The sequence below is a fragment of the Antechinus flavipes genome, chromosome 1 (genome assembly GCF_016432865.1).
Source record: "Antechinus flavipes isolate AdamAnt ecotype Samford, QLD, Australia chromosome 1, AdamAnt_v2, whole genome shotgun sequence".
Taxonomy (NCBI): domain Eukaryota; kingdom Metazoa; phylum Chordata; class Mammalia; order Dasyuromorphia; family Dasyuridae; genus Antechinus; species Antechinus flavipes.
This window is the reverse complement of record NC_067398.1, coordinates 282766045-282784233: the sequence shown is the minus strand read 5'-3', so window position 1 is coordinate 282784233 and position 18189 is coordinate 282766045. Positions and strand designations below refer to the sequence as shown.

The 18189-nt window shown below is 34.4% G+C and overlaps 1 protein-coding gene across 1 annotated transcript in view; it reads right to left on the bottom strand.

Moving 5' to 3' along the window:
• Nucleotides 1-2173: 2173 nt before the first annotated feature.
• The window catches only part of FXN (frataxin), a 33665-nt gene continuing 17649 nt past the window's right edge, over nt 2174-18189 (bottom strand). The window contains exons 4-5 of the mRNA XM_051961860.1: nt 13974-14071; nt 2174-4969 (exon numbers count right to left, since the gene is read on the bottom strand). Of these exons, the coding sequence (XP_051817820.1) occupies nt 4819-4969; nt 13974-14071 (249 nt within the window). The 3' untranslated portion in view covers nt 2174-4818. The remainder of the gene's footprint in view (nt 4970-13973; nt 14072-18189) is intronic.

Genomic DNA, 18189 nt, shown 5'->3' with positions numbered 1-18189 from the left:
AGGAACCATTGTACTTTTTAATAGTTTTATTAGATTCTTAATGGGGGGGATTTCTTTCAGGTATGAGTCAGTGAGAGCTCAAGAATTGGGTAATTCTATAAATTTGTACTTTTATTTCCTTCCTGAGCATGCAATTTTTTTTTAAATAAATGAAAAATGTTTTTTGCTAGTAAAAAAAAAAAATTAAAACCATTGTCTAAATTTCTTCTTGTTCTAAATTATCTCTAGTCTTGTAACCTGGAACTTCTCTCTTTTCTATCATGCACATTTACCATTCTTATTAGTCCAAATAAACTTTGTACACTGTGGATTTAATAATAATAGTTAGCACTTAATTTTTGAAATGTGCTTTTGCATGTGATCTCATTTGATCCTTGAACAACTCTGGGAAGGAGGAGCTATAATCATTTTACAGATAAGATTGAGGCAGTGTTAGTGACTTGACCACCCATGAGTGGTCATGTAGCTAATAAATGTCTGTAACAGAGTTAACTGTTTTTTTTTTTTTTTTTTTTTTTTTTTACTCCAAGCCAAATACTCTATCTGCTGCACTACCTAGCTGCTCTCAATAATGATAATTAACAATTTTCTAGTGCTTACTATGTACCAGGCACTGTTTTGTCCTGCTTTCTAGAGCCCCCAAGTTGGGGTGATTAAAATATTGTGTCCTCCGTTCTAGAGCCCCCTAGTTAGAGTGACAAAATGTACCATGTTTTCTACAGCCCTCATGCTGGGATGATTAAAATATACTGTCTTAGTGGAGAAGTGATGAGGTGGGATTTCTGAGGATGGGGGAAATATGGATTCCATTTATTTGCAGTTCTTTCCCCTTTTTATACCCTCATATATATGTAGTTTATCCCCTAATATCATTCTGCCTCAATCACAACACAGGTTGTCACTGCCCCCTGACTTCTCAGGAAGGCTGAGAGCCTTTAGGGGAGATGGAAAGCCAAACCAGACATTGTTAGCAGGTTCCGTAAAGTTCCGGTTAGCTTTCTGAAGGTCTTTGGACCATCCTTCATTTCAGCTGAGTAATCACCACAAGAATAGCTAGAGATAAAGTCCAAATTCTTTACTGTCTCTTTCACAGTCTGTTTCCTTGTCTGGGGCCCGGGCGAGCTTTCTGGAGGCCCTTCAGATGGGCCTTGGTTTCAGTGGGGGTAGCAGGAGGCTTATCAGGTGTTGGGAGATGTAGTAAATGTCTCTCATCCAGTCCTTGTTGATTCTTATATACTCTTTTATAATTATATCATCGTAGATGTGAATCTTGTAGAACTATATTAAGTACTAAGTACATGTACTGAACTAGAGAACTATTAATCACCATGCTAAACTAGATAACCATTGTCTTAGCAATTCCTTTGAATTAACATCTTGTTTCAAGTATGCTTCTCCAGAGTTCTGGCTCATTTCCTCTGGGCTGAAGGGTCTTATACCTTACCCAGAGTTCCCCCACTGCTTATGAACCTCTACAAGGCACTATCTTAGTGCTTTAAAATTATCTCAATTCATCCTCAAACCTGGGAAGTAGCTTCTAGAATTACCTCCATTTTACGAATGAGGAAATAGAAAAATAGAAATGACCTTTCTAAGGTCACTTAACTAGTATCTGAACCCAGATAACTCAAATCTCCATCACTCCAAAACCTATGATCCATCCCCTAGCTTCTTAAAACTATGGATGGTGACCTTATATAATTCTCATAATTGAGTGTGAGGGGGCCACAAAATTGTTTTATTATCAGTAATTATTTGCTTGATATACCTATATAACCTTGATATACCCACATAACATATATACTCTTTATATACCTTTTACAACCAAGTAACAGTTTCTCTGGTGAAAAGGAGTCATGAATGGAAAAAGTTTAAGAAATCCTGTCTGAATCCACTGTACAATCTAGCATTGTAGCAACCTATAACTTGGGCTGCTGTTTTATATGTTTTCTTTGCCATATTTTAGACTAGAGAGATGGCTATACATCTCCCAATCAAGATAATCATGCTGTGAAGCTGAGCAGGGATGGAAAGGTACTCCATGTTAGTGGAATTATTGGAAACAAAGAAAAAGTTTGAGAATGGAATGAAATTGAGGATGAAGTTTTATACATGGAACACATTTGTGAAATAGTTTCATGTTTAAAGATACAGGATAAATAAGTGGACTTACTGGATGTAAAAAGATCTTTATTATATTCTTGCCCCTTTTGTGTTCCTATTCTTTCATAGCACATATTAAATTGCATAATACTCAAAAAAGAACAAGTGCAAAAGTTATGATACACACACACACACACATACAAAGAAAAAATATTTCAGTCATGCCTAATTTCTTCATGACTCCATTTGGGGTTTTCTTGGCAGAGATACTGAAAAGGTTTGCCATTTTCTTCTTCAGCTTAAATGCGCCAAAGATGAGGAAATGGAGGCAAACATGGCTTGCCTAGGGTCACACAGCTAGTAAATGTCAGTGGATTTGAATTCAGGAAGATGAGTCTTTCAGACTTTAGGCTTGGCACTCTATCTACCATGTCACTTAGCTGTCTCAAACTGTTCTTTACAGACCAAAATACTTATTTCAAGAAATTTAGATAAAAGCATTTATTTTTAAAATGATGGTTTCTTGATGATGGAGGTCAGGTCAACACTATGAACATCCATAATCATTCTGCTATAAGAGAGTGATGATTGAAGACTTATTGATGAAGCAACAAGGTTGCTTGTCCCTATACTAAGTGACTCCACATTATTGACTTTTTAAAAAGTTGTGTCTGCTTTTTATAGATTTGTTGTCTTATTTTTGCCATCAAGCTTTCACTGCTTGAAAAGTCTAATGTGTAAAATAAGAATAAAGGTCAGAAAGAGGGCTTGAGAGACAGTCTATTCTATTTCTGGAGAGGTTGTTTTTTGTTCTCTGTAGGTGAGATTGCTGGACAGCTGACTTCAAACTAAATTAAGTTGTTATTAAATTGAACAGAAGGAAAAAAAAAACACCCAAATTTTTTATTAATTAATTCATTGGCACTGACTTAAAATGTTTAACTACAACCAACAATAATAAAAGAAAATTACCTGAGGAACAACTTAGACAAAATTTCCAACCCAGTCGAAGTACTATTTCTTTTGTTTTAGGATTTTCCTTCTAAGAAACTGGAAACTGAATGGATGCCCATCAAATGGAGAATGGCTGACTAAATTATGGTATATGAATGTTATGGAATATTATTGTTCTGTAAGAAAGAACCAGCAGGATGATTTCAGAGAGGCCTAGAGAGACTTACATGAACTGATGCTAAGTGAAATGAGAAGAACCAGATCATTATACATGGCAACAAGAAGACTATATGATGATCAATTCTGATGGATTTGGCTCTCTTCAACAATGAGATGATTCAAATCAGTTCCACTTGCTCAGTGATGAAGAGAACCATCTATACCCAGAGAGAGGACAATGGGAACAGAGTATGGACCACAACATAGCATTCTCATTCTCTCTGTTGTTTGCTTTAATTTTGTTTTCTTTTGCAGTTTTTTTTTTCCTTCCTTCTTGATCCGATTTTTCTTGTGCGGCAAGATAACTGTATAAATATGTATACATATATTGGATTTAACATATATTTTAACATATTTAATGTATTGGACTACCTGCCTTCTAGGGAAGGGGGTGGGGGGGAGAAGGGGAAAATTTGGAACAGAAGGTTTTGCAAGGGTCAATGTTGAAAAATTATCCATGCATATGTTTTGTAAATAAAAAGCTTTAATTAAAAAAAAAAAAAGATTTTCCTTCTATAATGGAACATCTATTTAGTACAAACAACACTTAAAAACATTTTATTTGCCCCAAACTTAAGCATGGTACCAGCAAAGATAGGGAGTCTTCTCTTACCAATTTAGTATAAAAAGGGACTCTGTGTGTGTTTTTAAGAATAAATAATTTCTGTAAAGATCAGAATTCAGCAACAGGAATTCAATTAAAATTCCCAATATGTGGGTAATATAACATACCAAAATAACAATATCTTTATTATACAATTACCCCTGAAGTCATTACTGACATTTTTTGATCTCCTTATTAGGGGCAAAGAATAATAGGCTATCTAGCTATCTCTCCTCTAACCTCGAGAGCACATGGCCTTCACTGGAACCAAAAGAGTTATCGTTTGTTGGGAAATTCCCCTCTGTCTTTGATGGTGAAACATTAAAGAATTTCACAAGTACTGTTTTATTACTTTTTTGAGTGTGGGAACCTTTATGTTCTATTCAGTAAGGAGTCGCATTTTGATAGCCTGGTGGGGCTGACAATCTGTTTATTACTTTGTTATTTTTATAGGGCATTCTTCATAGTAACTAGAGTGAAACCAATTCATCTTTTCTTGGAGTTTTTACTTTTAAAAAACAAACAAAGGTGCAGCTAGGTGGCTCAGTGGATAGCGCACCAGCTCTGAAGTCAGGAGGACTTGAGTTCAAATCTGGCCTCAGACACTTAATACTTGCTAGCTGTGTGATCCTGGGCAAGTCACTTAACTCCAATTGCCTCAGTAAAAACAAACCAAAAAACCCAACCAAACAAAAAAAAATTATAGTTCTTCTTTGCTATAAGTTTATGAAAATGAGTTACAATACAGAAATAGAACCAAACAATTTCAAGAAATTCACAGTCAAAAATATAGGTTCTTATCACATAACTATCATATAAAATGAAGCTAAATTGGGGGGGGAGGGGAAGTGGGATATAAGAGGACAAAAAAAATTCATTTGTGGAGGAGAGGTACTTTTTGTTAACAGCTTTCAGCATCTTTAAAAATTAGATTTTTGTCAAGTGTCTTTTCCAGAATAGACCAGGGAAGACATGTCTAATTGAGTTTTCAAGGCTTTAGAAAACTCCATTTCCAGCAGTTCGTGGAGGGACATTCCATCATGAGCATACACCCAGTTCTTCCCTGTCCAGTCATAGCGTTTGGGACCACTAGAAGACAAAACAATTATATGACACATTTCATGTAGAAACTAAGAAGCAAGAATTCCCATTTAGAGAGATGCCCAGAAATGCTTCCCAAAGTAATCAGAAACATGATGATGCTTTGTTATAAGGTAACTGTCCCTACAGATATCTAGAAATACATGGGACCTTTTTTCCCATGTCATGCAATCAATGAGCATTTATTAAGAACTTAGTATGTTCCAGGAACTGTGCTAAACAGTGGGGATACAGAGAAAAGCAAAAATACCATTCTTCTCCTCAAGGAGCTTATATTCTAGTGGGGGGATGGAGCATGGCAAGAACTAGCTACATAAAAGAGAAACAAAGGTAATCTCAGATTATTTTGTAGAGAGGCTTTCAAGGAGAGTGGAGAAGGCTTCTTTCAAGAAGGTGTGGTTTTCATTGAAAGTTGGAAGCCAAAAGGTAAATACAAGGAGTGAAAGCATTTCAGATGTTGGGGAGAGCCAGTGAAAATACTTGGAATTGGAAGATATATAAAATGTCTAGACACAGTAGGTATTTAGTAAATTTTGGTTATGATTTGGAACTGTAATTTCAGCAGTGTTGAAAGTAGGTAGAGTGATATCCCTTTAATCAATGAAGACAAGCAGCTTCTTTGTAAATTGTTTTAATTTTATAGAGTAATTTGCCTAGTGTTATACCACCAATATATTTTAATAAGGCAACTAGATGATAGAGTGGAGAGAGTGATGGACCTGGAGTTAGGAAAACCTAAGTTCAAATATAACCTCAGATACTTACTAGCTAAATGACCCTGGTCTAGTGATTTAACTTCTGTTTGCCCCAGTTTCCTCAATTTTAAAAGAGGATAAAACTAGCAGCTACTTTCCAAAGTTGTTGTGAGGCAAAGCATCAGAAGTATGACTTGAACTCAGGTCTTTCTGACAGAAGCTGGCCCTTTGGAAGGCAAATTAAAAATGGTCCTTTTCCTAAATTAAATGGAATTATTAACTTGTGATGTATGAATTATGCTGAGATAGCTGAGTGAGAATTTCTCTTTAGATCAGAAAAGAAAAGGAGGGAAAATAAAGATATTACTCACTTACCTTTCCAAACAGAAGTGGGGGAAGAAAGAAGATAAAACACTGTATTTGTTCAGCTTTAGAGCTGAGATCTCAGAAGCCATATAGTTCAAACTCCTCTACTCCTAACCCTGAAAGTTTATAAATGAAGAAACTAAAGTCTAAAGGGATGATGTGAGATGTCAAAGTCACAAAGATAGTAAAAGGGAAAAACCTGGTTTTGAACCATGATCTTCCAGTTGTCTCTTCATTAAACCAGAAAGTGTCTTGCTTTATTTTAATATTACCATACACAGTGAGTAAGATTAGCCCATATCCTACAGAAAGCTCATATAATAAGTAAAAATTCTATCAGAATGAGTGTTTCTGGCTTTTTCCCTTGAAAGAAAAAAAAAAGAAAGAAGAATAAAACAGTCAGAGGCTGGAGGCAGCTAGGTTGTGCAGTGGATAGAACACCAGCTCTGAAATCAAGAGAACCTGAGTTCAAATCTGGCTTCAGACACTTAACACTTCCTAGCTGTGTGACCCTGGGCAAGTCACTTAACCCCAATTGCCTCACCCCCCCCCAAAAAAAAATTGATAATTAAAAAAAAAAACCAGTCAAAGTCATTTTTGACTGCCATCTCATCCCACCAACCTCTCATTTACTATCTTGCTCTGGGAACTGGATGGTATATGAGACAAAACAACTGGGGAGTTTCCTGAGTGTGGGAAGAGAGTCTGTAGGGTCAGTAAGGGAAAAACAAGGGAGGAGAATTCAACTTAACATCCCAATGAATATTCTTCATAGTAAGAACAATATATGTAGGCACTTGTAAATAAGGATAAACCAAACTTGATTATAAACTGTGGAGACATTGCCTTTTCTGCAGTTCTGAGTTGATGACTGTTTGGAGTTAGGATAATTTGCTCCAATTACTTTATTATGTATCTTCTTTTATCACAAACAAAAAATCTGCAGCAAAAAAATGACATTTAGATTCACTTATAAGGACTACTATTTTAGGGATGATATTTCATTAATTGTTGCCATGAATATGGGTATGAACAAAATGATTTAAGACTTAAAGGAAAAGGACCCTTACAAGCTGTGCTGAATTTTCTTCTTAATGATAGTAATTCATTGTACCCTAGTTTGCTTAGAAGTTCTAGCAAGATGGTGGAGTGAATGGACTTTACTAAGGCCTCAAAAACAGCTACACATGCATCAAAGAAAAAAGAAGAGATGGAAAATAACCCTTCCTATTGCCACAGTGACCACTATTAAAAATCAACATACACAGGAAATAACTTCATTCCCTCACCCAGAGCCAAATTTCCAATTCACCTCCCTTCCATTAGAATATGCCTTAGCTTGTGGGTAGTGATACTGTAGTGTTTAATCATCTTCACTTATTTGTGGCACTGGGTCCCACATGATTTTTTTTGGAGGATAAGGTGAAATAAAATCAGTATTTCCTTGCCCCCTTTGACTGAAGAATGGTTACACAAATATAACAGATGATTATTGTGCTATAAAAAACAATGAATTCAGAGAAGCAGCAGAATAAAGTAAGAAGAGCCATGAAATCAACATAGGTAATGACTACAAAATCAAATGGAAAGAACAGCCACCACAAAACTTTTAAAAATGGACGCTGTAAAATTACAACTCCCCAAAAAACTTATTTTGTCCCAAAGAAGGAATAATAAGGAACAATTCTCTCCTCATTGCTCTGTAAAAGAGGTGGTGGCGATAAGAAGGTAGTGGTCTATGATTATGGAACTAATAAATATAGATTTTTTTTTAAATGACTGATTTTGCTTAATTTTTTCTCTTTTTCTTTAAAATTTTTTTTTTCTTTCTGGGAGAATATAATGTAAAAAGAAATTTAGGCAATATAAAAACAAAAGATAAGAATAAAAAAATTGTCTACTGAATTAAAACTCTCCCAATTTAGAACAAAGGGGATTTTTTTCTTTTAAAAAGAAATTGGGAGGAGACTGACACATGCTATATTGACTTTTTTTTTGTTTTTTTTTTTAATCTCTCCAATGGTTTTTCTCTTTTGCTCTGATTTTTCTCTCCCAACATGATTCATAAAGCAACTTGTATTAAAAATAAATAAATTTACTACAATTAAAAAAAAAGAAATTTGGGGGACACTAGATGACACAGTAGATATAGCATCAGTCTGTAAGTCAGGAGGACCTGATTAAATTTAACTTCAGACACTTAACTTCCTAACTGTGTGACCCTGGGCAAATCATTTAACCCCAACTGCCATACATACACTACACTACACACACACATACACACACACACAATTAATTTTTTTAAAAGTGGGAAGACCTGAGAAGGGATTTTACTTTCCTCATCTTCAAAAAGAAGAGATTGTATTAAATGACTTCTAAGGTCTCTTTTCACTTTTAAAGTCATGAATCTATGACCAAGAGAATGCTATTTTGTTTACTTGTGATCTGTGAGTGCTTTTTAATTAGATTCCTCTCCCTTTGTACCTCTGAACCCAGGAATTTGGTTCTCTGATGAATTAAGTCAATGAGTCAGCCTCATTTTGTCCACATAAGCCATTTAGAATTCTCAGTAAAACTTCTCTTTATTGCCGATTTAAAACAATGATTTTATGGACATTATTAATTCTTAGTGATCACTGGGAAAGAAGAATATGGTTCCATGAAATACTATCCAAACTTGCTTATGCAATATAATTAATAATAATAACAACAATAATAGTTAGTTTTCATATAGTTCTTTAGGTACTTAGTATATAGTACCAGTACTTATTTACTTAGGTATTTACTCACTACTTAGGTACTTAACAAATATCTTAATTATCATCACAAGAATCCTGGGAGGAAGGTGCTAGTATTAGCCACATTTTACTTAAGAGGAAGCTGAGGCAAGCAGTGGTTAAGTGGGAAGGGAACAAACATTTATTAAGCACCTATGTGCTAGGTATAATACTTAATATATTAAGCATTTTACAAATATTATCTCACTCTGTACAACAACCCTGGGAGAAGTATACTATTATTATTCCCATTTTACAAATAAGAAAACTAAAGCAGATAGAGAGTCACACATTTAGGAAGTGTCTGAGCCACATCTGAATTCAAGTCTTCCTGACTCCAGGGCCAGCTCTCTGTATACACTATGCAGTTACTACTTGCTCAATTCAAAGTGGGCCAACTTTGGGGTGGCTTAAAGTTCTATGAAATATATGAAAATCATAGAAGATTAGAGCTATATAGGACCTTAGAAATCATCTAGTTTAATCCCCCTTTAAGATGAGGAAAATGAGGCTCTAAAAAAAAGTAATTTGCCTGAGGTCATTTGATCATTGCTCTTTCTGTTATACCACTGTGATCTCTTAAAAAAGTAAAACGAAAAAGCATGGTAGACTAGAAAAGAGAAGGAAAAGGGCAGCATCTAGAGAAGGGAAACCTGGCTGAGTTAAGCCATAGGACAGGAATAAGAGGCCTAAAGTGGGCATATTATGGGGAAAATAGCAAGAGACAGGTGCCTGTCCTGACTATGACGTGGGGAATCTTTTAAAAAAGAGTGAGGGGTAAGGTTCAAGTAGATTGCTATAGGCTAGGCCAGAAATAGTGTGAACTGTTAAAACTTACTGAAGTTACTTGTTTATCAAGATGCTTGATAGGCTGTCTAAGGGAAACACTTCCCTACCTTTTGAGTAGAGAATGGCAAAGTTGACATATAAGATATTTGTAAAGTACTTTGCAAACCTAAAGCTCTATTATGTAGTGCCATACTCTTCTTCATCCCCAGTGAGCATCAAAAATTATGAAATTTTCTATCCATTGAGCTATACTTGTCACTGCCTTAAGGTTGTGGCATACATATTTTAAAAGAACAAAGGAACTAACCATTCTGGAGATCAAGTTGGAATTATGCTGAAAAAGTAACTAAGATGATTTTACTTTTTTGGCCCAGAGATCCTTCTGCATATACCTCAAAGAAGTCAATAATAAGAAAGTCACAAAAAATATTTATAGTAGTCCTTTTTGTAATAGCAAATAACTAGAAACAAAATAAAGGCCCAGCAAGTAGAGAATGGAAACAAACTGGGATACATGAATATAATGAAATATGACTGTACTATAAGAAATGGATGAGTATGATGAACATGGAAAAACTTAGGACAATATATACAAAGCAAACAGCAGAACAAGAAAATATATATGACTATAACATAAATGAAAACAGGTCTGGGATATACCTGCTCTACAACAGTCTTTGGGCATTGTTATGGACACAAAAGCTAATCACCCTTTGGCCAACTTGGTAATGTGCTTCTCCAAATTTAGTTAGGCTGGTCTTCAAACTAGCAGACCCATGTTAGTAAAGTCAAAGCATGTCACTTAAAAAACAACTCCATACAAAGTCTGTTATTCATACTCTCAGCCTATAAGGTAAATATTTCCCTTCTCCCTAACAAACGGAATTGTAAAGGGGTTCTGTTGTATTTCTATCCCCTTTTCTGTTATACAGTTCCATTAATTCTCAAGGATCTGTCCCCCACTCCCTTTAGGAATAATTTAAGGAATAAATTATTTTGGAATAAGAGATAATTTATGAGGCAAATCTCCTCTTTTGGGGGCTTGTTTTCCTAATTTACAATCTTCTTTTCTTCTTCATGACATCTTATTCTACTGCCCCTTTTTGGAAAACAAGTTATTACTTTATTTCCTATCTGGCTTGGGTAACAGTGTCAGTAACAATTAGGTTCAAGTACTGCCTCTTACTCGTGCCAGCTGAAGGACTACGGGCAAGTTTCTTAACTTCTCAGTGGCCTGGGTAACTTTCAATCTGTAAGTCAAAGCTGAATTGTTGATTTATGTTGGTGAAGATAAATCCCAAGTCCCAGGTGAATTTTTTTTTTTGTTTGCTTTTGTTTGTTGCCTCTTTGCCTTTAGGTTCTCATCTGTTTATAACAATAAGTTATGTGCACTATTTCTTGAATCTGAATTCTTCTTTTAGGTTAGCCATAATTGTTCATGCTTTAGGAAAATCCTTAGGTATCTTCTTATGTACCCCAATTACTTTGCAGATCATAATGCTATCCTTTCTTTGTTTCTTAGAGCTTTTTCATAAAGAATATAAATGGCAAACCTTCCTTTATGTTTGCATGAAAAATGATAATAATTCATTTATGGGTATAACTTGTTCAACAAGACAGTTTTCAAACATTTTTCTTTCTTTTTAAAAATACTATCAGTACTACATAAAGACCAAGCAAATGGTAATTAATTCCACCATTTTCACTTTGATTGGAATATTTCCAAAGCCAATGCCTTTCAAACATTGATGTTTGCACAACTTTTTCCTTCCTTTCTTTCTGTTCATTCTCTAGCACAGGGGTCCTCAAACTTCTAAAATAGGGGGCCAGTTCACTGTCCCTCAGACTGTTGGAGGGCTGGACTAGAGTAAAAACAAAAACTTTGTTTTGTGGGCCTTTAAATAAAGTAACTTCATAGCCCTGGGTGAAGGGGATAAACGTCCTCAGCTGCTGCATCTGGCCCACAGGCCGTAGTTTGAGGACCTTTGCTCTAGCATATCACATAGAGGACCTAGTCAGCAGAGATAATGTGGCTACAAAAGGTCATTGTGTTTCCACAGGCAAATCAACCAATATCAGAGGAAGCACCTGGAAAGGTTTTTAACAAAATACTCTGAGGGATACATTTTGACTAAAGAGGGAAAAATAGAAAAACATATTTTTAAAAGAAAAAAATAGTATTTGTAACTTTCCTTGCATGAACTATTGGCAGTTTCTTTAAAAAAATTTTTTGGCATATATTGCAGATGAAAACTGCTACTTGGATTTTCCACAAATTTATTACTCACTGAAATACATTTCTGAGCAAGACTGGTATAGCATCATGTTACTGTCATGTGCATCCAAATAAAACATGCGCTTGCTTGGCCTTTTTCAGTTTTTAGACATAGCTGTATTTTTTTTTTTTTTGATAGTTGCTATGATTACTACTATTATCCTCTGCAAATGGAAATTAAGCTACAGACACATACATTGTTGCTAATCCAAGTGGACAGTGAGGATGAATTTGCAGTGATCCAACCATATTTTTTTTCCCTCAGTTCTTGCTTTGAACAACAGCATGAATTTGTAGGATAGCTGGCCATGGGTAGGGAGTGAGGGTCATAGCCATGGACTGAGATGAAACTAATTGATTCGCCTAAGAATCAAACTTCCATCCCCTGCTTCACTAGAACTGTGAGAACATATTTCTTTGGTGATATCCGTTAATTCTGTTCTCTTTAAAGGTTCCTTATTGGCTACAAATAGGCAGTTGGGTGGTGTAGTGAAAGGAGCCAGTATGGAGCCAAGGTGATGAGTTTGAATCTTGCCTCAGTCACTTCCTAGTTATGTGGCCTTCAGCAAGACATCTCATAGTGCTTCATTTTACTCATCTGTGAAATAGAGATAATATTAGCACCTACAAAATAGGGTTACTGTGAAGCTCAAATGAGATAACAAAGGTAAAGTACTTTGTATACTTCAAGGTTCTAGAAAAATGGTAGTTGTCTGGCTAACTCCCATGTGGGCTATGTCTCAAAGTCTTTTGTAAAAGTCAGAAGAATACTGGAATTAAAAAAGATGGATTTTAGTTTTTAGGAGAACTCTGGAAATATTAAAGGAGCTAAATAATTTTATTACCCTGTTTGTTCTTTCTGCTCCTCTTTAACACTAAGACCAGCTTATTATCTATTTATATTATCAGTTAGAAAAAATACAGATAGACAGATTCTACAGATTTTTCATCTAAATGCAATGTTAAAATCTAGGCAATCACCAGGGATAATATGAATTTGAGACATCATTTATGGGCCTGAAGGAAGTGGGAGTAATAACTTACTAATATCTGACTGCTATTTAATTTACTTATAACCAAAAGGGATGAAGAGATCATTTATAAGTTACCCCCCTGCTAAATATCTAAAAATTAATGTAAACACTAGAGCAGTAAAAATATAGCACCCTTTACAATGAAAAGTATACTTTCCTCCTATCTTAATTTTAACCACTAAATGTGCATCTATAGAAACTCTGGGTATATATTCAGTAATCTGGACAATTTATGCCTAGCCCTTTAAAACTTCTTGTGCATTTTAGTCAAACTCACTGCCCTATACTACAAATAGAAACCTGCTAACTTTTGGTTTTTAGATTTGAAGTAACCAAAAGAGAATTGCAAAACAAATCCAATGGTCAAAGTATAACTTGTTTTGCCAAAACTCTATTATGTATAGGGAAAAACCCTGAAATTAAAAGCTATGTAATTTTAATGATTCCTTGCCCCTGACAAAGAGAGGAAAAAATACCCCTTTTGCAGAAACTGGAAGGTATGTGTGATCAGGGAATCCTTTACCAATACCTTCAGACTGCTGATGTGATAGTGGTTGGTTTGGATGTACTGCTTTTTTCTCCTTTTCTTCTCTAATGTTCATTACAAGGGTTGGTTTGATAGATAGGAAAGAAGGATAAACTTGGACATAAAGATAATGTGGGAACAAAAGATATAAAGATAAAAAAATTATACAATGTGAATGAAACAAGACTTTGACATAGACATGCCATTAATTTAGAAATGATAAAGACTGCCTATCCTAATTCTTAAAAGGCACTTTTTTTTTTTAAGTTAAGTACCCTCATGTCTATTTACAAAAAACAAATTATCAGCAAGGAAAATGTGATTGTATGATCAAGGTAAATTTTCCTGTTTAGTACAAAAGATAAAGTATATAAACATACAAGAAAATTCACTGTTACAGCTGATTACTAATATGAGACAGGGAAGGGAAGAAAATGGAATGTGAAAGGACAACACAGGAAAATATTAAGGTATATCGCAGTTCAATTTATTCCTATGTAAGTTTTTCCAGAACAAGATAATTTACATACCTGGATGGAGAAGACAACCAGATCTGCCTGTTGGGAGTCTGTTTGTTGATCACATAGGTTCCCAGGTCTCCACCCAGCTTTACTGTTAGAACACCACTCTAATGTTTGGGGAACGGAAGAATTGAAAATTGGCATCATGTCATAATTGCTTTGAATTTCCCATATTCTCAATACTCTTCAATCATATTTGAACACAAAAGATATCACAACAATCTTGATTTAGGATTTAAAAATAATATCTCACAAATTTCAAAGCACTTTTATCTTAATCTCATTTGATCCTTGCTAAGAACTCTGTATAAAGGCAAGTTACGGTAGCTATGATGATCCTTACTTTTACAGATGTGAAAAATCTACCTAGTATTATACTCATACTAGTGTTCTTAAATCTCAATATCCACAGAGACTAAAAATGCATAACATAAACAAATAATAAAATGAGACATGTAAAATTCATCATATACATCTATTCACAAATTTCCCTTGTGAAAAACAGACCAGACCCACTTAACCATTTACTTTGTTTGGTGTGGGAGGATGATGGCAAAGACTTCTGAAGCTCCAGGGACCCCCTTGAACTTGCTCCAACCCCAGATCTTTTCACATGTTACCAGAAAAAAAATTTTTTTAATGGTTAGATGACATTTCTTTGTTCACTCACCTTTGCCTTCCAAATAAATTAAAATTAATCCAAATAACTGTAAAATGTAAAATACCCTTTCAATGATAGGATCTTTTATTTCCACATCTCTTGTGTCTCTTTAATTTTTTTTTTTTTGCACAAATCAATTGGGGTTTAAGTGACTTGCCCAGAGTCACACAGCTAAGTGTTAAGTATCTGAGGCTAGATTTGAACTTAGGTCCTCCTGACTCAAGGGCCAGTGCTCAGGAGGTACAGGATATGGGAGAAATAGATTAGAAAAATAAAATTCTTCTTAGATTGGCAATGAAAGATTTTCTGGGTCTCCTTCACTATACATCAATTATGGCCTGAAGAAAGCATTTTTATAATATTGTTGTGGATATAACCTATTCCTTTGGGTCAGTTCCCAAACCCATAGTAACTTAATTGTTATTAATAGTTCTTATAAAAATTTCTGCAAGTATGAAAACTATCTAAATAACAATAATGATAGTAGCAATAATAGTACAATTATTAGATATGGAAAAGCAAAACAAGCAGCTTGTTTTTCAGATGCAACTAATCATTTGATAATAACTATATAGTCACAATTAAAACTGAACACAATTATAGTTCTAATACATTATTAAATGGGTTTATATGAAGTAAGCCATCATTAAATTTAGAACAGGAAACAAGAGGATGCTTTACTATTTTGAAGGACTAAATTGAAGGGGAAAAATGTTGTTAAAAAAATAATTTCTTGCCCTTGCACTCAGAGATCCCACTTCTAGGCATTCGACCTTTCAAAGAGGTCGAAGATAGAAAAAAGGTCCCAAATTCCACCAAAATATTCATAGCAACACTTTTTTTGTGGTGGCAAAGAACTAGAAACAAAGTAGATGCTAAACAAATTGTAGTATATAAAATATAATGGAATATTGTTATGCTGTTTGTAGTATGTAGAATATAATGGAATATTATTATGCTGTAAGAACTAAGGAACATGAAGACTTAGATGAACTAATGCAGAATAAAAATAATCAGAACCAAGCAAATAAACACAATTTTATAATATGATAAATTGAAAAAACCAAAAATCAAACTGAACATTACTATTATAATGATCAAAGGAGTTAAGCAGTCTTAACTAAAGGTACTTAACTGTCTAGTTCAAGAGAATAGATGAGAAAAGTACTTTGTAGAAGTGTGTGATGGACATGGAACATTGATAAACTCTGAAACTTGGTTGATGTGTCTGTTGGTTAGTTTTGCTGAATTACTTTTTATTTCTTCCTATTTTTTTTCTCTGTTAGAAAGGATGTCTCTTTGGTAAGGGAGGGGAAAATTATAGTTATGTAAAAAATATAAGTCATGTATAATAAAAAGTCAATCTTTTGTTTTTTTTGAAAAGGATGCTCAACTAGTTTCCCACTAGTCCTCTGAAAAAAAAGTATTTTAATATATCACAGGTTAAAATCTTTCCATATTCATGGATTTCAGGTCTGGACATTTGGGGAAAAGGTAATAATTTGTGACAGTGACTGTATCAGGAAAACAAATCACTAGAGCTGTGGTTTCTACCTTATGGGTCATGATTAATAAAAATTCACTTAAAGACATAATTGATTTTATGGTAACTGTTTCTTATGATTTTGTATTTCATCAATCAACAGATATTACTATCATGTTGGAGGAGTCAAGGAAATTTTTTGACACCTGATACTAGAAAAGCTCAGGTAATCCAAGGAATGGATACATGCTCCTTGCTTCCAACTCTCTATTGCAGTTCACACACTTCTTGCTGTTTGTGGTGAATGAATACAATTCTTCCCATTATATGTCTGTCTGTAATTTGAAGCTCTTCTAAAAGAAGCAGCAAAAAGGAAGGAAATGAAGAACATTCTTAGTCCACCAAAGCATTCTGATGTTTGAACTGCTTGCAAGGCAGAGTAACCAACATGAGGGCCAACTGGAAGAACTATTTATGTGGGCACAGAAATAAGAACTATTGTTATAAATAAGTAATTTGTAGAAGTAGTCACACATGAGCCAGCATAGTCCATATGTAATTGCCTGGGACAAAACAAAAACAAAAACAAAAACGGTTACAAACACCCTCTAGACTCCAAAAAATACATCAATAATATTTAGACATGATGTCAGTTTCTAATTTAGCGAACAGAGGATCATATCAACAGGCATATGTTTATTCACTACCCCAATTTTATAGGAGTCTAGGTCATCTCTTAAAAAAAAAAAATCAAAAGAAAAATAGAGGTCCAATGATCTAGTGATATTCTATATGGATATGTCAGTGTTATTTGGTAAAATCTCTCATGGACAATTTAATTAAGCAAAGCACAAAAAATGGTTTTCAATACATGGATTTTTGGCTCTATTGTGCTACAGTCAAGACTCAATTATTCACATCAATTAAAGAAAAAGCACTAGCATAGATAAATGGCCTTCTTTGATCAAAAGACCCAATGTGAAGGCAGAAAACAACTCAAATCAAACAATCTGGTACAAAACTGGAAGCTGCTTATAATCATTTTTAACCTGCTCAAGGTTTTTTGCCTGATCTGAATAACTGCCTCAATTTTAATTTCAGTTTAAGTTATTCTAGATAATTCTCTGCTTGATCAAGGGCAACCTGGCTAACACGTATCAATAAAAATAGTTGTTTTAAATATATATATAATATTTACAATGTTCAATTTATTATTAGTGCATTTATTTAAATACTTGAAAGATGAATCTCATAGTTGATCAATAAGGCAAACCATAATTCCTACATAACTTAGTAATAACTTACTAATGAGTCATCATGAATACTTCACACTACAGTCAACTCATATTAATTATTCTCATATTCTTTATCCAGAGATTTGGCCATTTGGCTTCTTTTCTTGGCATTCAAGGCCTCTATAACCTGGTCCTATCTTTTTATCTTTATTTCGTTCATTTTCCTCAATGTATTTTACCAACCAAACAGAACTATTCTCTGTCTTATCTTCTACACATCAGTACATGTAAAGGCTTTGCAGATAGATGCAAGTCACTCATACCTTCATAGGTGTTCTTCATTTTTCTGTTCATCTGTCAGTTAAAACTCTACTCAAAGATCATCTCTACTGAGCTTCCCCTCTGACCTCATGTAGCACTGTGTTTTTCATTTTTTCAATGTATTTACTGTGTATAAGAATTACTTGTTTTGATACATTTTACCACAGTGCTGTAAGTTTCAATAAGGCAGGAAGTATATTTTATCTAAACTTCTAAGTAAAGTAAGAGTTGCATAAATGGGCAGTAAAGCTAAATCTAACTAGGTTGATTGTTAGATGATCTGTCCCTAGGCCCAGTTCTAAAGCTTTTTAAGCGTAGGTAAGAACTTCCAAATCTTCTAATTTTTTGTTTTAACTCTAAGAAATCATAATGAAGTTCTGAAGGTGAGCTTCAGGGAAAGATTATTATTATTAAGGTTCTACATACAGAGTGGCCATCATCATCATCACTGCCACCATTATCATCATCATGTGCAATGGGCTGAGGCTTGAGTTGATGCATTGAGGTCCCAAGCACGTGAGGCTA